At 43.2% G+C, this 17,562-nt stretch overlaps 1 protein-coding gene across 2 annotated transcripts in view; it reads right to left on the bottom strand.

The window, feature by feature from the left end:
• The window catches only part of CDK2 (cyclin dependent kinase 2), a 48,200-nt gene that overhangs the window by 14,644 nt on the left and 15,994 nt on the right, over positions 1 to 17,562 (bottom strand). For both annotated transcript variants that reach the window (XM_073663712.1, XM_073663713.1), the window contains exons 4-5: positions 17,320 to 17,490; positions 17,118 to 17,219 (exon numbers count right to left, since the gene is read on the bottom strand). In XM_073663712.1, coding sequence (XP_073519813.1) covers positions 17,118 to 17,219; positions 17,320 to 17,490 — 273 coding nt within the window. The remainder of the gene's footprint in view (positions 1 to 17,117; positions 17,220 to 17,319; positions 17,491 to 17,562) is intronic.

Raw genomic sequence — 17,562 nt, 5'->3', positions numbered from 1 at the left:
GTGGTTATATACCCAATTTATGGACACCAAATCTAAGAGTAAATTATTCTTTACCCCCAGTCATATTTTGAATTAGGGAACCAGTCCAGCAAACTACTGGCATTTATAGTACGCCAGCATAACACATCCAATACCATACTTCAAATTCGAAAACCAGATAACTCGATAGTAACCTCAACAGGTGACACTCAAATATTTTCAGGATTACTATAAAACAGTATCTCCAAAGGTGGTTTCAACACCTTAGAATGTCTTGAATATTTATCAAAGTTTTCCACGTTAAGCCCCACTCAACAAGCCTTTCTTGACACGGATTTTACTATAGAGGAGATAAATAGAGCTATAGTGGATATGGCTTCAGGGAAGCACCTGGGCCAGATGGATTTCCTATTGAAATGTATAGGAAATAATCGGGATATTTTGGACCACTCCTTTTAAAAGGGTTTCAGAGGACCTGGGAGGAAGGTTCTTTACCAGACTCCTCTTATGAAGCCAATATAATACTTAAGAAGGGAAAGATCCCCTCGAATGTGGGTCATACCGCCCCATATCGTTGGTAAATGTGGATTACAAAATTCTCACTAAAATCCTAGCCACTAGACTAAACTCGGTGATACTTTAAATACTACACCCAGACCAGACCGGTTTTATGCACGGGAAGAAAACATCTATTAACATCAGGAGAGTTCAATCAGCAGTTCAGTACAGTTCTCTGGTGCCAGATAATAAATGGGCCCTGGCCTCGCTGGATGCAGCTAAGGCCTTCGATTCGATTGAGTGGTCCATTTTATCTGCAGGTTTACAAAAATATGAATTCGGTCCTAATTTCGGAAGTGGATTTGCGCAATATACACTGCTCAAAAAAAAATAAAGGGAACACTTAAACAACAGAATATAACTCTAAGTAAATCAAACTTCTGTGAAATCAAACTGTCCACTTAAGAAGCAACACTGATTGACAATCAATTTCACATGCTGTTGTGCAAATGGAATAGACAATAGATGGAAATTATTGGCAATTATCAAGACCCACTCAGTAAAGGAGTGGTCCTGCAGGTGGGGACCACATCTCAATACCAATGCTTTCTGGCTGATGTTTTGGTCACTTTTGAATGTTGGTTGTGCTTTCACACTAGTGGTAGCATGAGACGGACTCTACAACGCACACAAGTTGCTCAGGTAGTGCAGCTCATCCAGGATGACACCAATGCGAGCTGTGGCAAGAAGGTTTGCTGTGTCTGTCAGCGTAGTGTCCAGAGGCTGGAGACGCTACCAGGAGACAGGCCAGTACACCAGGAGACGTGGAGGTGGGCCGTAGGAGGGCAACAACCCAGCAGCAGGACCCCTACCTCCGCCTTTGTGCAAGAAGGAACAGGAGGAGCACTGCCAGAGCCCTGCAAAATGACCTCCAGCAGGCCATAAATGTACATCCATGAGGGTGGTATGAGGGCCCAATGTCCACAGATGGAGGTTGTGCTCACAGCCCAACACCGTGCAGGACGCTTGGCATTTGTCACAGAACACCAGGATTGGCAAAGTCACCACTGTGCCCTTCACAGATGAAAGCAGGTTCACACTGAACACATGTGACAGCCGTGACAGTCTGGAGACACCGTTGAGAGCGATCTGCTGCCTGCAGCATCCTTCAGCATGACCGTTTTGGCAGTGGGTCAATAATTGTGTGGGGTGGCATTTCTTTGGAGGGCCGCACAGCCTCCATGTGCTCGCCAGAGTTAGCCTGACTGCCATTAGGTACAGAGATGAGATCCTCAGACCCCTTGTGAGACCATATGCTGGTGCGGTTGGCCCTGGGTTCCTCCTAATGCAGGACAATGCCAGACCTCATGTGGCTGGAGTGTCAGCAGTTCCTGCAAGATGAAGGTATTGAAGCTATGGACTGGCCCGTCCGTTCCCTAGACCTGAATCCGATTGAGCACATCTGGGACATCATGTCTCGCTCCATCCACCAATGTCACGTTGCACCACAGACTGTCCAGGAGTTGGCGGATGCTTTAGTCCAGGTCTGGGAGGAGATCGCACAGGAGACCATCCGCAACCTCATCAGGAGCATGCCCAGGCGTTGTAGGGAGGTCATACAGGCACGTGGAGGCCACACACAATACTGAGCCTCATTTTGACTTGTTTTAAGTACATTACATCAAAGTTGGATCAGCCTGTAGTGTCTTTTTTTCCACTTTAATTTTGGGGGTGACTCCAAATCCAGGCCTCCATTGGTTAATAAATTTGATTTCCATTGATGATTTTTGTGTGATTTTGTTGTCCGCATATTCAGCTTTGTACAGAACAAAGTATTCAATGAGAATATTTCATTCATTCAGATCTAGGATGTGTTATTTGAGTGTTCCCTTTATTTTTTTGAGCAGTGTATATGAATCCAAAAACCCAAATAATTATAAACAATTCTATATCGGGGTCGTTCTCTTTGGCAAAAGGAACACGTCAAGGATGTCCCCTCTCCCCGGCCCTTTTTTGCTCTTGCAATCGAAGAACTAGTGATACGTATAAGACGCACTCCAGTCATTATGGGTATAACTATAGCAGACCGTTTAGACACTATTGTCTTATATGCTGACAACATGGTGATATTTATAGATAAAGTAGAAGAAACATTACCTCATGTGATTACCACTAAAGACAAATTTAGTAAATATTCAAGATTATACATAAACTGGGATAAATCCGCTTTAATGCCTCTTTCCCAGGATCCAATGGATCACCTTGAAACGTTATCCCCACTGCCTATTGTATCTAATTTTAAATATCTAGGAATAAATATACCAAAACAAATTTACAATTTACAAAAAACAGGGATCCAGCAACAGACATCCAAATGAGAATCTGAATGAATGTTAAAACTTCATGTTTATTAGAATTCCTTTAAAATCATGCTGTTAAAATTGTAGATCCAGGGGGATTACGTGTTTCGAACAAAAATATCCTAAGTCATAACCATGTCTTGTGATCAGTACAAAAGCAGGGTTACATTCTATAAAAAAAAAAAAAAAAAAAAAAAAAAAAAAAAAGGGAGAGGAAAGAGAATAAGGTGAGCAATTAATCATTTACAATTTAATATTCTCCCGTTGTTAGAACTCGCCAAGCTTAAATTTGCCATTTGGAGTAAATTACCGTTCTGTCTGAGGACGTATAAACCTGATTAAGATGATTCTACTTCCAAAGCTCAGTTATACCCTCCAGCATAGTGCAGTATTGATTCCTAAATCTCTCTCAAACCTAAATTCACTTATCTTGTCCTTAATATGGGGGAAGACTAGACCCAAATTTAAATTGTCCACCTTACATAGATCTAAACAAATGGGAGGAGCGGCACTGCTGGATTTCTTTTTGTATTATTTGGCTGGGCAAATCAAAGCTTTGAGTAAGTGGATGGCCAATAATTATCTACCTAATTCGGAGAGCCATTTGGCCCATGCTGCAAAAGTCGATTGCCTGTTAGGTTTATCTGTTTCTAAAAAACCCAATACCCCTAGATTATTACCCTTACTCCGATTGGCACGATCAGTCTGGAGACAAAATTAAAAAAGTGATTTGCTTTGATGTCATCATAGCTGAAATGCCATTATGGAATAAGACTTACTTCCCAGTGTTACTAAACCACCCGTCCACTCAATTCTGGATCTCACATAGTGTTTCCTTGGTTAAATATTTATATGATCACGGTGTCCTAATGTCCTTTGAACAAGTACAAACTAAATACAGAATCCCTAGGCCCCATTTTTTTCACTACCTACAGCTCAGACCAGCAATTCAATCACACACGCAACATAAATACAACTCAAACAATATCGTCTTTCCCTTTAATAGGGATCCTTAAATCACAAGGTCCCCAAGGTCTTATTTCCACTTTATATACATACATGTTGTCCGTGAGTACTGATTCTGCTTTATTGACAGCAAGAGTAAAATGGAAACTCCTCATTCCTGATATCCAAGATGAAGATTGGGAGGAGATTCTTGAATCTCCAACCAAGGTGTCCCCATTCGGCCAATAACAAAATGACCCATTTTTATATAGTACACCAAACATACCTGACCCCGTTACGGTTATTCAGAATGGGACGGTCTCAAACTTCAGAATGCTTAAGATGCCATACAATGGATGCAGATTTTATACATATGGTATGGAGATGTCCAGTTATCCTATCCTTTTGGAACGAGGTAACCTCGTTGTTAACCTCCCTTATATCTACTCCCGTTCCTCTTAATCCATTAGTATGCTTATTTGGTGTGCTAGATGAAGAGATATGGGGATATCATGTTAAAATTCCCCTGCGGGAGACGCTTTTGTTAGCTAGGAAAATATTGGCCCTACGCTGGATGGGTAATTTACATCCATCTCTTAGAGCTTGGATTGAGCTGGTAAACTCAATTATACCTTACGAGCAGACAATATATCAGAATAGAGGCTGCTTAGGGAAATTATAATAGCTGTAGTAAAGAATACATTGACTCACATTTTATAGTATCATAATGTTGTTAATGTTGAAATCGCTCTTGGCAGCAGGGTAGTCTTCGTTTTTTCGTTCTTTAAGAATATGATAGTTATGTTGGATGTATTGTATCATTCTGAGCTATGTTTAACCAAAAATATATAAATCTGAATAATGAGTCTTAATTACTCCTCAATTGTTCCATAAGCCTCGCAAAAGAATATGGACTTATGGAATTGAAGTTCATACAAATAATTATACAAACTTGCTGTTTTCTTATTATGATGAGTGTGTATACATTATATTGGTTATACACAAAACGTGCACTTTTTTTTTATTATTATTATTATTGCTGTTTAATAAACTAATTTAAAAAAAAAAGAAATGCCAAAATTGTGGACCCTAAATATGATTTAGGCACTCTGTGGGGCATTTGGATTTGGGAGTACAAAATTTTCTGAATTTCTTTTGGGGGCAATAGCAATTTGGCATTTCCGGTGCCTTTGTGCTACCAGTAACATGGAGACCCCCTATATTTCCATAAACAGTTGACAGACCAGAGTGATAATTTGGTTTTTTTTGTGGATTGAGATGAAACCCCAAAGGGATTCATTCACTATAATGAGGCAGCAGAGGTTCAAAGTCCTTCGTTTCAGAGGTGCACAAAACTGACCAATTGCACTTTTATGCACGCCTAGAAAGACTGATCCAGCAGTGACCCAGGTCAGACGGCGTCAACAGTCCATCTGCCTCCGGGGGTTCCGTCTGAATCACATATTTCAGAGATTTACACTAAACCCTGGTGTAATCGCTCAGTGCAGGATAAATGTGAGCAGAGCCTTACTGCGTTGTTTTTGGAAGCAGAATGAACAAATCAACAGTAGGTGAAGAATTGGTTATATTTTTTACGACATTCCTCGTGTGGTATATGTGATTAGCTGACTTTTTTTCTTCGGGTCGGTGCGATACCAGATTTTAAATAGGGTTTTTATGTTTGGCTGCTTTCACACACTAAAAAGACGCTTTTTTTGCAAAAACTAGTTTTTGCATCACCATATTTTGAGACCTATAATTTTTCCATATTTCGGCTGACAGTCATGTAAGGGCTTGCTTTTTAGCGGGAAGAGTTGACTTTTTAATTGGTACCATTTTCAGACACATGACATTTTTCGATTGCTTTCTATTCCGTTTTTTTTGGGAAGCAGAATGAACAAAAAACAGCAATTCAGAATTTGTTTGAGGTTTTTCTTTTTTTTTTTTGTTTGTTTTTTTTTTTTTTTTAATGACGTTCCGCATGTGGGAAAATTGATAAAAGCATCTTTATTCTTCAGGTCAGTATGATTACAGCGATACCACATTTGTATAGTTTATGTTTTGGTGATTTTACACAAACTATTTTATAGAAAAAAATAGGTTTTGTATTGCTTTGTTCTGAGAGCTATAACTTGATTTTTCCACTGATGGAGTTGTATGGTGGCATTTTTTTTGTGGGTCAAGATGATGTTTTCAGCGGTACCGTTTTTATTTACTTTCATCTTTTTGATCGCGTTTTATTCCACTTTGTTTGGCAATTTGAAAAAGCATTGTTTTTTGCTCCGTTTATTTAATTTTTCTTTACAGTGTGCGCAGAAGGGGTTAACTAGTGTGACCGTTTTATAGATCGGGTTGCTCTGGACGCGGTGATACCAAATGTGTACTTTCGTTTTTGCATAAATATACGGTTTTATTGGTTTAATTTAGTGGGGTATTTTTATAGTTTGAAAACAATTTTTAAACTTTTTTTTTTTACTTAGTCCCTGTATGGGAATTAAATTTTTATTTTTCGGTTCACTGGCAGATCTCCTGCTATACTCAGCTGCTGGCTGAGCCTAGCAGGCCACCATACATGGCTGCTATGACAGCCCCAGATCTCATCACAGGGGCAGTCGGAAAGGTAAGTGGATGACCCCTTCTCTTCTAGAAGATAGCAAAGGGTTAAAAATCATTGAGACCTGATCCAATCAGGTCCCGATGAGGTTACTTGTCAGAGCTGTTGCTCGGCACAGGAATTGGAGAACTTGCAGGGACCTGGGGGTCCTGAGCGCTGCAAAACCGCTGACCGTTCATAAACGTCTGCGCTGCACAGAGCCCAGCAAGCGCCAACGTTTATTATGCACAGTGGGCGGTAGGGAAGAGGTTAAACAATGTTTTACTTCAAAGAAAGAATCATTTGCGATCCCATGCTGTAAATGTCTACACTTGGGTCCTCCCCGTCCAGGAGGAGCTGTGGTATGATCAGACCATGTCCCTGTACGGTCAGACACAGCCATTACACAGTACACAGCAGGGGCACATGTATAAGATTATCTCAGCACAGGAACATTTTATTTAAACACATCCAATTGTAGAAATTATTCCAAGATCTATTAATTAAAATGAACTTTTGTTCATGGGAAAACCCCTTTAAATGTACTACCACACACACACACACACACATGTACATGATTACAGGGGTTACGAGGGTGTAGAAAGCCAAGGAGCCAAGCAATCAGGGCTGTGGAGTCTGTAAGCCAAACCTCCGACTCCCTCATACATGGCTCATGTTTAAGTGATAAATTTACTGTAGCACAGATTCATCTCAGCTAAAAGTCTAGACCCTTAGATCAGCAATAGGACATTTCATAACTTTCCCAAATTCTTATGAAAAAAATATTCCCCACAATCTGCATTGAACTACTGTACCCAATTTATTATATAATTTTAGGAGTTGGAGTCGGTCCATTTTATACCGACTCCACCAAAATTGACACCAACTCAGACTCCACAGCCCTGAAAGCAACCCATACAAGCTGTAGATGCTGGCTGTATTACATAGCCGACATGTACAGTGCTGCTCACCATTATTGGCACTTTTTTTTTTTTTCGATAGACTGTACAATATTTTCAGAAATAAATGGACCAAAGTTATATCCTTAGGATTTTTTAATCAGAGATCCAAAGTAATACAACATTATTTTTCAACTTCCATGCTGCAATTTCAAAAGAAAAAACCCCAGAACAAAACAGCATGTGCAGCAATAAAGGCACCCCTAATTAATACTTGGTTGTACACCCTTTGGCATTGCTGAAAGCCTCCAAACATTTCTTGTAGTCATCTATAAGCTTCTTGCACTTCTCATTCTCAGCTGGAATTTTCTCCCACTCTTCCTTTGCAATTTACTCTTGAATGTTTGCAGGATTCGTTTTCCCAATGACAGATTTCAGCTCACCCCAAAGATTTTCAATGGGATTGAGGTCAGGACTCATTGCTGGCCATTTTAACCCCTTCATGACTGGAGCAATTTCCGTTTTTTTGCTCCCCTTCTTCCCAGAGCCATAGCCTTTTTATTTTTTGGTTAATATCGCCATGTGAGGACTTAAAGCCAGTGATGAAGTTTAAAAGTACAACTCGTCCCGCAAAAATTACCATATCGTGTACTGGAAAACGGGAAAAAATTCCAAGTGTGGTGAAATTGCAAAAAAAAAAAAAAAAAAAAATGAAATTCCACAGTTTTTGGGGTATTTTTACCACGTTCACTGAATGCTAAAAACTGATCTGCCATTATTATTCTCCAGGTTATTAAGAGTTCGTAGACAACATTTTTTATAGGTTCTTTTTTATTTAACTGGTGAATTTTTTTTTCAAAGTTTGCTATAAAAAAAATAAATAAAAAAAAAGCACCATTTCCCGAGGCCCATAGCGTCTCCACTTTACAGGATCTGGGGCTGGGTGAGGGCTTATTTTTTGTGCGCCGGGCTGACGTTTTTATTGATACCATTTTGGGGTAGATCCGATGTTTTGATCGCCCGTTATTGCAATGTTGAGGCGACCAAAAAAGCCTAAATTCTGGCGTTTGGTAAACGGCGTAAAGAGAAAAAAATTCCAATTTTTATTTTGATAGATCTGGCGATTCTGAACGCTGCGATACCAAATATGTATATGTGGGGTTTATTTTTTATTATTTTATTTTGAATGGGGCGAGGGGGGGGGTGATTTAAACTTTTATATTTTAATTTTTTAAAAAAACATTTTACACTTTTTGCTTGCTTCTATAGTCTCCATAGGAGACTGCCAGAGATTGACAGCGGCATTTAACTAGTTAACAGCCGCAGGTGGATCGCGATTCCAACCGCGGCTGTTGCGGGCACATGTCAGCTGTGTAAATCAGCTGACATGTGCCCGTTTCAGTGCGAGCTCAGCGCCGGAGCCCGCGCTGAACAGGGGGTGCCAAAGTGGTGCGCACCATTACGTAGCACGTCGGAAAGGGGTTAAAACAGTCCATTTTTTCTTTTTCAACCATCCCTGTGTACTTTTGGATGTGTGTTTTGCAGGGCTGTGGAGTCGGAGCCGGTATAAAATGGACCAACAACGACTCCTAAAATATATAATACATTGGGTACAGTAATTCAATGGAGTTTGTGGGGAATATTTTTTCATAAGAATTTGGGAAAGCTATGAAATGTCCTATAAATGTCTGTCCTATTCCTGATCTAAGGGTCTAGACTTTTAGCTGAGATGAATCTGTGCTACAGTAAATTTATCACTTAAACATGAGCCATGTATGAGGGAGTCGGAGGTTTGGCTTACAGACTCCACAGCCCTCGTGCTTTGGGTTATTGTCTTGCTGGAGGACGCATGATCTTCGACTCAAACCAAGTTTTTTTTTTTACACTGGGTAGGACATTTTACTCTACAATCTCTTGATAATTCTCTGATTTCATGATTCCTGTGATACATTCAAGGCCTCCAGTATCAGGTGCAGCAAAGCAACCCCACAGCATTATGGATCCTCCATTATGCTTAACTGTTGGTAAGGTATTCTTTTCCTTATAAGCTTCATTGCACCGTCTGTAAACAAACTGCTGCTTTGCATTGCCAAAAAGCTCTATTTCTCCTCCCCCCCCATGACGGCACCACGGAGAGAGAGGGGATCAGCCCTTCAAGGACAGGAAACCTACAGATAAAAGGGCGGTGCCTCTCTTCCGCATCAGTTGGTTTCCTGTCCTTGACAGGACCCTACAGTCCAGAGGAGGCATACCTGCGGGGTGCCAGAAGATGGACATCGTGGGATGCCAGGCACGGCCAGTACGATCCAGGCAGCGGGGGTCCCCCTGCGCCACCGCTGAGGTCAGTGAGCCTTTAGGGTGTGCGGAGGGGGGTCTGGACGAAGAGGAGGCCGCCAGGACTGTGCTGGACCCGGTTGCGGAGGTGAGCTCCCCCGGATGACGCGGCGCCGCAATGCATGACTGGGTAGCCAGTCTGCGCAGGCGTCCTCCCCCGCAGGCACGCGCGCGGGCGCCCCCGGATGCCGCAATGCATGACTGGATAACCAGTCTGCGCAGGTGCGGGCGTCCCACCACAGGAACGGGGGAGGAAGGGGGGGGGGGGGGTCACTACAGGCACTCCCAGTGCCTTAAACACAGCAGAGGACGCCAGTATGTGCTCTTCTGGGCTCTGGCACGCTGTATGAAAAATATATATATATATATATTATAATAATGAGTGACCAAGAGCTACCTGAGGAGCAGCAGCTACATCCTCAGTCGCCACCACCACCGCCAAACCAATGGAAAAAGGGGCCGGAAGAGACGGGGCGCCAGGACCGGAGTGGAAGCGGGCACTCTGGCAGATAGTCACAGCGCAGCAAGGACTCCACCTCGGCATCTTCCAGGACTCCGGCTACAAAGATGGCTCCACCTCCTGAACCGGTACCCGCTCTTCCGTCTGGTTGATAAGTGAGCTTCGTGGCCCTTGCTCTCTCTTGTCTCCTATAGGGGAAAAAAAAAAAAAGGAGTATAGGGAAAACAAAAAATAGGACTTGTGCACTATGCACTGAGGCCCTGCCCACTACTGGGGAAAAAAAGACTCTGCAGCACCTGCATTGAGCAGACTATATGCGAGGGAAACCCGAGATTTGCCTCTGAACTTAGAACGCTAATTAAGTCGCAAGTTGAAAACACTTAAATCTTTTCAGGGCAAAAGAGTAAAGAAAACTAAAAACATATCCCCCGAGTCCACGTCTAGTAGTTCTGAGGATGGCGGAGATTCGGACACTTCCACCTCTTCCTTGTCTACAGATAGAGGAGGTCAGAGCCGTTTTCCCATTGAGGAAACAGCCTCATCAAGGCAGTCAGGTCTACCATGGGATTAACAGATCCCCGGCCCAAAAAATCCATACAAGACGTGATGTTCAGCGAGCTAGAACAGAAAAAGAGGAGATCTTTTCCACTCAATGAACATGTTCATTCGCTGATTAAGAAAGAGTGGAAAAGACCAGAGAGGAAGGGCTTCCCGTCCCCTAAACGAAAGTACCCGTTTGAGGACCCTGTATGTTCCTTTTGGGAAAAAGCACCGAAACTGGATGTTGCCATAGCCAAAGCCTCAAAAAAAAATACTCCCTTCCATTTGAGGACATGGGTGTCTTAAAAGACCCCATGGATAAAAAGGCAGACACCTTCCTAAAGGGTTCCTGGGAAGCAGCTGGGGGGGGGGTTTTAAAACCTGCGGTAGCTGCCACGTGTACGGCCAGATCGCTAATGGTCTGGTTGGATCAGCTGGAATCACAACTGAGGCAGAAGACATCCAGAGACACAATCCTTGAAGCCATCCCGATAATGAAAGGGGCAGCGGCCTTCCTGGCAGATGCCTCGGCGGACTCCGTCAGGTTAAGTGCTAGAGCAGCAGGGCTTGCTAACGCGGCTAGACGAGCCCTCCGGCTCAAATGTTGGCCCGGGGAACTACAAACTAAATCTAGATTGTGCTCCATCCCCTGTGAGGGCGAGTTTCTATTTGGGCCTGCCCTTGATGACATCCTGGATAAAGCAGGGGATAATAAGAAACTGTTTCCTGTCCTGTCTAATACTGCTTACAGGAAACCTTTTCGGAGTAGAAAGTTTATGCGTAGAAAACCCCCTAAAGAGCAGGATAGGTGGGAAGACAGGAGAAGGAAGACCAAGGGATTCCTATTTAACAAGCCCTCCAGTGATAACAGAAAGCCCCCCCAATGAAGATTTGCCCCGGGTGGGGGTAAGGCTATCAAGTTCTCTCCCGGCCTGGGAGCTAATATCCAACAGCTCATGGAGACTCCAGTTCCTCAAAGTCCCTCAGAGAAACTTTATTATAACCCCCGAAAGGTCTTCAAAAGAGGAGCAACTAGCCTTGGAGCAGGAAATCCGGGGACTGGTAGGGAAGGCAGTCCTCCAGGAGGTCCGGGGGGGGTGGGGGGTGGGGGACAGGGGGTGGGTATGGGCTTCTATTCTCCTCTATTCCTGAGAAACAGGATGGGACTTACAGGATGATTGTGAATTTGAAAAAGCTGAACAAGCTGTTGAAGGTGGAAGCCTTCAAAATGGAAACAATAAAATCTTCAATAAAAATGCTGTTTCCCGGTTGTTTCATGGCCGTCCTGGACTTAAAAGACGCTTATTATCACGTCCCGATACACAAAGACTACCGGAAGTTCCTCAGGGTAGCTGTTCCTATAGGTGGAGTGGTGAAGCACTACCAATATACAGCCCTCCCATTCGGCATCGCCGTAGCCCCAAGGGTCTTCACCAAAGTGGTTGCAGAGGTGATGGCTCATCTAAGGCAGCAGAACACCCTAGTCGTCCCATACCTAGACGACTTCCTGATAATAGGCAGCTCCTTCCTAAACTGCAAATCCCATCTGAAGGTGGTCATGGATTCCTTGACTCGCTTAGGGTGGCTTTTGAATCTGGAAAAGTCCAAGACAGAACCGTGCCAGATACAGGAGTACCTAGGCGTCATACTGGATTCAAAAATTCAGGAGTGTCGTCTCCCCTCAGGGAAGATTCAAAAAATCTTAAACCTGATATCATGGGCAAAATCCCACCCGTCTATGTCCCTTCGGAAGGCCATGTCCCTGCTAGGTTCCCTGACAGCGTGCTTCCCGGCCGTTCAATGGGCTCAAATACATACCAGGACCCTTCAGTGGGAAATCCTAGAGGCAGAAAAAGCACTAAAAGGGCGTTTAGAAGGGCTGTTAACGCTATCTGTAAAAAACAAATTTTTCCCTAGAGTGGTGGGGGAACATACACAATCTGGCCCAGGGGATTCCTTGGACAATCCCAACACCGCAAGTCCTGACCACAGATGCAAGCCCCGGGGCTGGGGGGCCCACCTCAACAACCTGTTAGCTCAGGGGGTCTGGACAGAACGTCTAAAACTATTGTCCTCAAACATGAAGGAGCTCCTAGCAGTAGAGCAGGCACTCCGGGAGTTCATGCACACACTACAGGGACATCACGTGAGGGTCTTCTCAGACAACCATGTAGTAGTAGCATACCTGAACCACCAGGGGGGTACACGGTCCCTTTCCCTAATGCAGACAACAGAGGTCATCTTTCGCTTAGCCGAGGAGAACTTGCAATCCCTATCCGCTCTACACATAAAAGGGGTAGAAAATCGTACTGCAGACTTTCTGAGTCGGACTCAGTTGAAGCAGGGCGAGTGGAAATTAAGTCAGGCAGTTTTTCGGCAGATTGTACAAAGGTGGGTCCGGCCCTCCATAGATCTGTTCACCAACAATCAGAACAAAAAAACACGCTCTTTTTGCTCCCTAGATCCCAAAGGGAACCCGGTAGCCGTGGATGCCTTCATGATCCCATGGAATTACCCTCTAGCTTACGCTTTTCCTCCGACCGCTCTGATTCCAGCTGTTCTGAGGAAAATCAAAAGAGGAAGCGAGGGTAATCCTGATAGCCCCCTTTTGGCCAAAGAGAGCGTGGTTTTCATGGCTGAGGAGGTTGTCAATCTCCGATCCATGGGTTCTCCTGGACCTCCTTTCTCAGGGTCCGGTCCTCCATCCTCAGGTGTCAAGCTTACACTTGACAGCCTGGAATTTGAGAGGGCTCTTCTGAAAGACAAAAGGTTTCTCCCCAAATTTGATCACATCACTACTACTTCAAAGTAGAAAACCAGTCACCACCAAACTGTAAGGGAAAATCTGAAAGAAATTCCTTTCAGTCTCAGGTTCCAGGTTGGGTGGGGAGCCATCCTGGAATTTTTACAGAGGGGTTTAGAGCAGGGCCTGGCCACAAGTACCTTAAAAGTTCATGTTGCGGCCCTGGGAGCGCTCTATAATTTTGACCTAGCCAGGGATAGATGGGTATCTAGGTTTATTAAGGCATCAGCTAGATCCCGTCCTATCCCATCCCGAAATACTACACCCTGAGATTTAAACTTGGTCAGCTCTAACGGAGGCACCTTTTGAACCCCTGTCAGAAGCATCCCTAAAAACTCTCCGTCTCTAAAAACAGCACTCTTGGTAGCTCTTACATCCGCACGTAGGGTTAGTGATATTCAGGCCCTATCGGCAGGGCCCCCCTTCGCACAAATCTTAGAGGATAGGGTTATTCTGAAAACTGACCCTGCCTATCTACCAAAAGTGGCGTCAAGATTTCACAGGTCCCAGGAAATCACCCTCCCTTCTTTCTGCCCTAACCCTAGGAACACGAAAGAGAAGGTCTTGCATACACTAGACATCAGAAGGTGCCTAATCCAGTAACTAGAGACAACACAAGAGTGTAGGCAGGATAGTTCTCTCTGTCTGCTTTCAGGGTCCTCGTAAGGGGAAGAAAGCTTCTAAGGGCACGCTGGCCAGATGAATAAGGGAGGCCATCACATTATCCTACTCTTCACGTGGAGAAGCTGCTCCGGAGAAACTGAAGGCCCACCCAACGAGAGCGGTGGCAACCTCCTAGGCGGAGAAGGCCGGTGCTACGTTAGAGCAGATATGTAGAGCGGCAACCTGGTCTTCCCCCTCTACCTTCTTTAATCACTACCAGCTAAACTTAACCTCTGCTTCAGACCTTACTTTTGGGAGAAGGGTTCTGGAAGCTGTGGTCCCCCCCCCTAATGAGTCACTTCTCTGCAATTCTCTCCGTGGTGCCGTCATGGAAGGGGGGGGGGGGGGAGGGGAGACGGGGGAGACGTAGTTACTTACCGGTAAAGGGATTTCTCAGAGCCCATGACAGCACCCGTTCATTCCCTCCCTTCACGTGTGGGTGCGCACACTTATTAGTTAATTCTTGTAGCCACGTGGTGTGTCTGACGAGGTCTTAAATTGTAAAATTTTGTGTTACTAACCTGGTGGTCCTCTCATGCTCTGTAAACAACTGATGCGGGAGAGAGGCCCTTTTATCTGTAGGTTTCCTGTCCTTGAAGGGTGGATCACCTCTCTCCGTGGTGCAGTCATGGGCTCGGAGAAATCCCGTTACCGGTAAGTAACTATGTCTTTTTGTTTCATCTGTCCACAGAACACATTCCCAGAAAGATTGTGGTTTGTCAAGGTACTCTTTGGCAAAGATCAGTCGTTCCTTTTTGTGCCTTCTTCAGCAATGGTTTCTTCCTTGGCCTTCGCCCATAAACGTCTGCTTGGTTTAGTGTGCGGAGTATGGTACTTGTTGAAACTATGACCCCAGACTGTTCCAGGTTGGCCTTCAAGTCTTTTGATGTTTGACGTGGTTTTTTTTTTTTCCCACCATTCGCACCAACCTTCGAAGACATCTCGTCAATTTCTATTTCCCCCACATCCAGGCAGGTTCTTGATGGTTTCATGCTTGGCAAACTTCTTAACACTGCGCACTGTTGAAACTGGGATACCAAGGTCTTTGAGGACATCAGAACTGCTATTAGCAAACAGAAGACATCCAAAGGGTATAAGGTCATCTACAGACAGCTCCTTTGTCTTCACCATTGTGACAAAGGAACAGGGCCTACCATGTGGCTTTTTAAAACACTGACGTCATCATTCATTGGCACAGACAGTTAATCACAGGTGAATTAACGTGTTTCCATACTAAATTAATGTAAAGGATTCCAATAGCAGTGACACAGCAAGCTTTAGGTTCTATTTTCCCTCCCATTGTTTTTTGTTTTCAATTATTGTTTTATCATTTGCTCTTTTGTATTTAGCACGGGTGCTCTATACTAAAAAAACAAAAAGCTTTCACTTGATTTATTTTTTTCAGGAGATATTTCACATTATGGGTGCCAATAACGATGAGCAGGACTGTATCACTAACAACACGGTGGCTCAGTGGTTAGCACTGTTGCTTTGCAGCGCTGGGGTCCTGGGTTCAAATCCCACCAAGGACAACATCTGCAAGGAGTTTGAATGTTCTCCGTGTTTGCATTGATTTCCTCTGGGTTCCTCCAACACTAATGACATACTGATAATCTAAATACATTTTCTGTGAGCCCCAAAGGGGACAAGGATGATGTCTGTAAAGCACTGTGGAATTAATGGCGAGTATATGAGGAAAACAAAAACAAGAGCAAGCAGAGCCAAGCTTCTGGTTGCTACTTTTAACTATTTAAATGCTGCTGTCACTCTAACAACTTCATTTAATAGAACAGGCACTGGTATTTGAAAGCACTGCCTCCCATCAGCCCCCATGTCACAATCACGGGGCAGCAAAGGGTTATTGGGGCAGCTGGGTTCCTCATCACTGCCATACTGGTATACTTTTGAAGGCCAGCTATAGAGAAATGAGATTTCCACTGTACACAATAGTGTGGCCTTGCAGTGTTTAGGTATAAGCAATTAGACGATTGCAGGTTCAAGTACTCTAAGGGGACTAAAGTAATTAAAAAAAATGTTTTTAAGAATACTATATAAAAATTTGAACCTTCCCATTAAGAAATAGAAAAACACTTTGGTATCGCTGAACCAATAAAAGTCCGGTCTATCAAAACATAAAATTAATCATGTAAAAGCTGTAAAAAGACCCATAAATAAAAGAAAAGCAGAATTGCGGTTTTTACACTCCCCCCCCAAAATGTAAAACATCCTATGTACCCCAAATTAGTATTAAAAAAAAAACAAAAAAAAAAAAAAAACACAACAACAACAACACTATCCAAGTTTAGTATCCTAGTGATCTAGCAGACCTGGAGAATTAGGATTCAGCGGCATTTTTACCACAGACTGAATGCAGTGAAAACAAAACCGTGGCAGAATGGCATTTTCTTCACAATCTCAGAGCAATTAGATTTTTTTCCCCCTCTTTCCAATACACTGAAATGTTAACATGAATGATGTTAGTCAAAACAGAAACTCTAGCAAAAGAAAGAAAAAAAAAAAAAAGGCCCAAGAACCATTGTGGACAAAACTTCACTGCAGCCCACCCATAAGTCAAGCTTAGAACATTGGGCCACGGAAGCATCCCCTTGTATAGAAAACCTGCATAAAAACAATGCTTTCCACTCTTGGGCTGTGGTTTTTTTTTTGTAACCAAAAGGATTTGATCTTTTTTTTTGCGTCTTGTATAATATTCTCTCATGACAAAGACTTCATTGTTGCATTATTTTTGACCAGAAACCATCTAATCCGTAGGCCTGAAATATTATAGTAGCTGCTGTATTGTTTAATTTCTTCCTTGCAACTTTTTTTTTAAAAATTAACATTATGGCATGTATTTTTTCTGATGAAAGGAAAATATTTAGCCAATTATTGCATTATTCATATACACAAAAAAAATAGGTAGACCCATACAGAAAGACTCTTACAAATGGAAAATTTCATAAAGTAGTGACAAAGATACAACACTGTAGTCAAATAAATACGTTATAAGTTTACGTGACGCAATTTGTTAATATATACATACCATTTCTGCAAAGATACAGCCAAGGCTCCAAATATCCACCGCTGTGGAGTAGTACTTACAGCCAAGAAGAATTTCTGGAGCCCTGTACCACAGAGTCACCACCTAGTAAAAGAAAGCATGGAGTATTGCATAAGACAGGTTGAAACACAGAAATACAAAATATAGCTATTTGTTAGTGGAGATAAAGATGAACTCTGCTCACCTCATGTGTATAGGTTCTGACTGGCACACCAAATGCTCGAGCCAGCCCAAAGTCTGCTAGTTTGATCGCTCCATCAGAGTTAATAAGTAAATTTTGCGGCTTTAAGTCACGGTGCAAGATGCGATGTGAATGGCAGAAGGCTAAGCCTTGTAAAAGTTGGAACATGTAACTCTGAAAATGAACAAGGCACAGATTAATTTCTCATTCAAAAATAACAATATAATCTACAATCAAGAGTCATAC

Source organism: Phyllobates terribilis, unplaced genomic scaffold (assembly GCF_046119375.1).
Source record: "Phyllobates terribilis strain yellow unplaced genomic scaffold, ASM4611937v1 Scaffold_2__4_contigs__length_985480577, whole genome shotgun sequence".
In the NCBI taxonomy this organism is placed as follows: Eukaryota; Metazoa; Chordata; class Amphibia; order Anura; family Dendrobatidae; genus Phyllobates; species Phyllobates terribilis.
The sequence above is the reverse complement of the archived record's forward strand: the minus strand, read 5'-3'. Positions and strand labels throughout refer to the sequence as shown.